Source organism: Danio rerio, chromosome 22 (assembly GCF_049306965.1).
Source record: "Danio rerio strain Tuebingen ecotype United States chromosome 22, GRCz12tu, whole genome shotgun sequence".
NCBI classification, from domain to species: Eukaryota; Metazoa; Chordata; class Actinopteri; order Cypriniformes; family Danionidae; genus Danio; species Danio rerio.
The window spans coordinates 10,848,056-10,854,318 of record NC_133197.1 but is presented as its reverse complement, the minus strand read 5'-3'; the positions used below and the strand labels follow the sequence as shown (position 1 = coordinate 10,854,318).

At 35.2% G+C, this 6,263-nt stretch overlaps 1 protein-coding gene across 2 annotated transcripts in view; it reads right to left on the bottom strand.

The window, feature by feature from the left end:
• Positions 1 to 1,593: 1,593 nt before the first annotated feature.
• bcor (BCL6 corepressor) overlaps positions 1,594 to 6,263 on the bottom strand; it is a 56,832-nt gene continuing 52,162 nt past the window's right edge. Inside the window, exon 14 of one of the 2 annotated variants that reach the window (XM_005173943.5) lies at positions 1,594 to 2,941. In XM_005173943.5, the coding sequence (XP_005174000.1) occupies positions 2,647 to 2,941 (295 nt within the window). In that variant the 3' untranslated portion in view covers positions 1,594 to 2,646. 2 annotated transcript variants of the gene reach the window in all.

Sequence of the window (6,263 nt, the reverse complement as noted above, 5' to 3'; positions counted from 1 at the left end):
TCTCATTTCCTCTTATTTCTCTCATGCATTTGTTATATATTTTATTCATAATTCTCTCTTATTGTTTAAAAAGGAACTACAGTTTGAAGAGCCTGTATTCTGTTTTATTTGTAAATGTTTTGTTGTTATAAATAAAAATAACAAAAAAATATGATGACGCCATGTGATCGGTCATCATGACTGCAGCAACTTTGAGTCCCGAATTGTCCAGCTGTCCGTCTTGACGGCTCCGTTTTCAACTCCGCCCCGCCTGCGCTCGGCTAATCTCGTTGATCACCGGCTGCAGCTGAGCTTCATGTCGAACGCACCTTTTATTTCTTCGACAGGTGCGTTTCTTTACTCGTTTCCAGTTTGATGACGTATTGTGATACTCGAAGCTGATTGGCTTGATTTGGTTACCACCGATTGTTATTGGTCCATACGTGTCGCGTGTTCTTTCAACCGCAATCATGTGTTTTTTGAACGCAAATAATGATTGAATATTCATTTCCATTTTAATTAACTTTAGTGAACATAAAGGACTTACATGATTTAAACTTACTTAAATGTTGTTACTTATATTCCTGTCACAGTTATTTTGAGTAACCAGCTCATTAATAAGGTAGAAATGTTCGATTTTTTGTTGTTGTAGTTTTCACCCTTTGTATAATATTACTATATTGTGAGCCTGCAACACAAAACTAGTCACAAGCTTCACATACATGACATAAGAGCTAAAAAAAAAAAGCTTTCCATTTATCTATGATTTTTTTTAATAAATAGAAAATAAATAAGTTAGACCCATACATCATTTTAAAAATATTGTCCTGCGATATAAAAATGTTTTTGTGGTCCAGGTTCACATTTGTATAACCTCTTTTTTTATTACAAATATCATTGTTAAACTATGGCTAGTGTAACAAAACTATGGTTAATCTGTGGTTACCATGCTTTTTTATTTGTTGTAAAACCATGGTTAAATTTTCATAAGTGTCACCTTTGATTTTGATTTAAACATTCTTTCTCATTTACCTACACACTTTGCTATATGCTGATTGTCTACGGCATGTTTCTCTGTGTACAAAAATACAAAATGAAAGAAAAATTTGAAGGAAAAAAAATTATTTTACAAGCAAGCGTATTCAAGTTTGTAGGGACTAGTTAAGACTGTCAGTTTTAGTTTAGGCACATTATCCAAGCCAACTATGTCCATATTGCTATCAGACCAACGTCACCTTCACTCCTGCCTAAGGCCTCTAATTTCCTGCAACTCTTCATTTCCTGTTTTTTCCCCGCAGCAAAGGATGTGGTCTTCTCTCTTTTCTGTTGTTTAGCGCTGATCTGATGGCAGAAAGTCGCTATGGAATTTAGACCTTAATCCCCGATTATAGTGATAAACATGGAGGTTTAATAATCTGTTTGTCCATGAATTAATCAGAGCAGCCCTATAATCTCATGCTCAGTTTAGTTTAGCAACAAGAAAAAACATTTCTAACCACTTTTAACTTCTGTCTTGCAATGTAAGTGAAGCCATTAGTAAAGTGAAGTGCTTATAAATAAGACTCCAACGTAAATATTCAAAATGTTGAGTAAAAAATATAAAACCACAAGATGTACAATGTTTTATTGCCATTTATTTAAAGGAACTTTTTTTGGTAAAATATAAATACAAATGATAGCGTATGTAATTACAAAGTCCGAACACTTCTGCAAAAAACAATAACACACGTCAGAAACAAGTTACTGAAATAGTCAACCCATTATTTACAAGTTCAAGCATGTCTCTGCCTAACAAAGCTTCAGATTAGTATTTTACAATTACTTTAATATCTTACAAAGAAAAGCCACATTAAAATATCTTAATTTCTACTCATAAATAAGTGACTCAGTCAAAGCAACAGCTTGCGTACAGGGTACGAAACAGCTTTGTAGATTAGAGTTTAACACGGGAGACCAAAAAAAATCCCACACTGGTTACTGGTCAACACCATAAAAACATCTACTCCACTTGAGGAAAGATCGCTGACGAAGTGCGCTAATTAACTCTTCTTCCGGCCTCAGTAAATCCTCTAATGTTGGTATCACGATTAAAACCCCAATCCAACCTGATTACATATTTACAACATCGTAACTCCAATATTAAAATAAAGACCTGACTAAACAAGACAAAAAGGCAGCGAATATATATATATATTTATATATTTATTTATTTATATTCATATATATTTATATCTATATATAATACACACAAATAAAATACAGTGACTGTATATATATATATACTTATATACCTATTTAGAAAACATCTCTTTTAAATGAAAGAGTTCATCATCGCGAGCATGGCTTCATATCTCTGAATTAGCCAGTGATAGTGGTCCAAATATCTTAGGTCCGTTCTCTTTTCGTATCTGCAGAATGTACACTATGTACAGGTTTGCATCGTCACCGGGAGAATTAGTATGCGAGCAGAGCACAAGAGATGTCGAGATGTTCTGAAACCTCCTCGTAGCCAAACAGAAATACCAGCTGCACTGGGACCCAATTTCGCCTTTGGCTACCGATCCAGAAGTTCCTTGAAATGTCAAGAACTGCCTCAGAATATCCTCATCCTTTGCTTCTAGTTCTCCACTGGTCTCGACGGGTCTGTCCGAGTGCGTGTGCAATAGTTCAGGAGCGAGGTCTGGAAGCGGGTTCCCAGCGGTCGTCCAAGCATTCAATCGATGACCCCAGCAGCGCCACCAGCTCGCCGCTGATTTCCACCAGATCCAACAGTTCCTTGCTGTCAGGCATGAATCCCTCGAGCTCCTCCGGACAGGAGAACAGCTGACTCAGAGACGCCTGCTTGTAGAATTCAGCCTCCGCTATCGTCACCACCTCGATGTGCGTGAACGTGGCACGAAACGTTCTGGCAGACATCTTCAGTCGCTTGAGGACATCTGAGAGCAGCAACCAATTTCTGGGTCTGTGAACAAGAGCGGGAGAAAGAGAGATTAATTAGCTGAAAATGAGAGCAAGGTTTTCACGCTAGCGTCACAGTGGCTAGTTTGCGCTACTTTTGTTGTTTTTTTTAGCAGCACTGGTTCCAGAAATATTTTTCCCACAGGGATTAGGTGTAGTCAAACAGTTATAAGCCATGAACCAAACCAACAAGCTGCAAAATAAATCATGACATTGCACACTAGATTTGAAGCAAGGAATGAAAACTACAATTAGATAAAAACAAAGATTAAAGAAATATCTATAATGAGGGAAATGAAGCACTACGATTGGTTGTTGATTGTAGCTACAGAAACAATATATATGCACATGATGACTATACAAGATGGGAAGTTGCTTAATGTTGGAACAAACTTACTCCTAAACCAACATTTTGGACTAACATTTGTAGTCTACAATCTTATAATAACCAATCTTTTACAAGTGGGTGGAGCCAAAAAATGCTTTTGGTGCTCCTCTGTAAAATATTATGGGTAATGTAGTTTTTTCTGACTAAATTTAACTCCAAAAATGACCAAAAAAATATCAAATTGATCCACAAATTAGACTTTTGTCATCATTTACTCACCCCTTTACTCAGTTCAAACCATTATGAGTTTCTTTCGACTGTCGAAGAAAGCTGGAAACTGGTGACCATTGACTTTTAACAATTGCTATTTATTTTTCCTACAATGGATGCCAGTTGTTACAGGTTTTTAGCTTGATTAAAATGATCTTTAGTGTTCAACATAAGAAAGAAACTCAAAGGTTTGTAACCACTTGAGGGTAAGTAAACAGTAAATTTACATTTTTCATTTCCCAATTTTCAATTTGCACAAACATTTGTAGTTTATAATCCTACAATAACCCATATCTAAACCCATGTGGAGCTAAAACTCTTTTATTGGCACTTATCAATGAACTGTCATGGGTAATCAGTGTTGGGCAATAACACGTTACTAGTAATGCGTTACTGTAACGGCATTACTTTTCACAGTAACTAATACTATAACGGATTACATTAAAAAGTGCACATTTATTTTGGTAATCTTCTATAAAGTCTGAGCATTTGCTTCTGTGTTTATCTGTTGACATCAGTTGGACGAATTTAGTCACAATATTCTTAACCATGCCCCTCTAACGCTGCATTCACGCCAGGCACAGACGAAGCATCAAGCGTGAGTGATTTACATGTTAAGTCAATGCAAAAACTTGAATAGACATCCTGTGGCGCGTAAAACAACCTATATCTAAACATTTGTGGAGCTAAAACTCTTTTTTTTGGCACTCATCAATGAACAGTCATGGGTAATCAGTGTTGAGCAATAAAACGTTACTAGTAATGCGTTACGGTAACGGCATTACTTTTGACATTAACTAATGCTGTAACACATTACTTTTTAAATATAGTAACTCCAATGTCGTTACAGTATGATGCGTTTTTCTGTTACTGGGTAAATGAATTTATTTTGGCTGCAGTCTAGTCCACATCTTCCTGTTCACCGTGGCGACACATTGTGGAATTGGTGGATGCCAACCAACCACCGTAATAACGACGCACCGTGTGTACAAGGTGCCAGACTGGACAAAAGTCAATCGAAAGCAGAGGGACCGAACGCACACGAGGTACACCAAGTGTGTGCGCGAGAGAGACTGAATGCGGGCAAGAGAGGCCAAGTGTGCTCGTGAGAGAGACCAAATGCTCCAGGTAGACCGTGTTCGTGTGTGAGGTAGATTGAGTGTGCGCGAGAGAGAGACATAGAGACTATTAAGGCTACTATTATTAAATACTATTGCTAATACTACTATGATACACACGTTTGTGATTTGTTTAACAAAATTGATTAGTTTAGTAGACACAGTGACACATTTCTGTTATTTTCAGAATATGTTATTTAAAATGTGTAAGAGCAATTCCAGCGTTATGGATGTGACATTTGCCATAAAAACTTGAAACATAAATTTACATACAAACTCTGTTTTAACATAAATTGAGACATCTGTTTATATTCTCCAAAACAACTGACCACAGAGTTATGGGATCAGAAAAACATCAATCTCCAAACATTTTTTTATGTTTTAAATGAGGAAAACAAGCATGCGTTATGGATGTGACAAAAAAAAGTTGCAAATTTACAGTATGCAAACATACTTTGTAGAAATTCTGTGAATTGAACTGCACAACTCTAAAGAAACGATGCTAATCAAACAGATAGGAGTCGACTCAATATAGAACCAAAATGATTGATTTTATGTTTTTTGACATTTTTGCATTTATGAGGAAAAAGCGTCATTATGGATGTGACACGTTTCCGTTATGGATGTGACAGCTGTGAAATTGCCACTTGTGTGATTTTGATAAATGAAATAATAGTTTGAGACACTGACAGAGACTTTTATGAATATTTTTAAAGTACTGTAAAATACTTTCACAAAAAAATGTAGAAATGGTTTCTCTATTTTAGTGAATTTTTTTTTTCCATGGCAAGGTTGACATTTGCATGGAATTGCTCATAATACTCAAAATGCAGTGATTTTTTGTTTTGTTTTACATATTTGTATAGCTGTTATACAGCAGATTTGCACAGCTTACTTTTCATAAGTTGCTGATATAACACGCTTTAATTGTGATTCGTTTGTAAATTGCTCAAATTTCATTTTTTAAGCAGCTGTAATCTTTTTTGTTTGGTTTAAAATGCATACAGTTTATGGTTGTCTATATAATAGCTGTTTTTTGTGTGGTGCAAAGTTTCACCAGATTGAATCTGAATGATACTTCTGATTACTTTCATTTATTTATTTTATAAAAGTTGTGTGTTTGTTGAATATTGTTGCTAATTTTCATACTCAAGCTGTGAAGGAACAACTTTTATGGTGCTGAAGCAAGTTTTTGTTTATCTGTTTCTGAATATATTATTCAGCTGGATTATCACCTTGTGATTATAATATTTTATTTTTGTGCTGTTGGTCTCACTTAAATTAGTCTTTAAAAATGACTTTTTGTTCAAGTTGGTCTTCTGTTTTAGTTGTGAGAATGCAAATTAATTAAACTGTGAAGCTGATCAACAGTGTATTCTCCATGCAGCACTGAAGTAACGTTATAATAGCATTAATATGAGCATTAAATATGTTCTTTGGAAAAGTAACTCAAAAATTACTTTTAACAGTAATGGATTAGTTTTTGTTTTAAGTAATTGAGTTACTTTTTTTACTGAAGCATCTAACTATAACTAGTTACTATTTTTCCAGTAACTAGCACAACATTTTGGTTAATGTCGTTTTCCTACACAAATTCTGCTTTTAAGCAC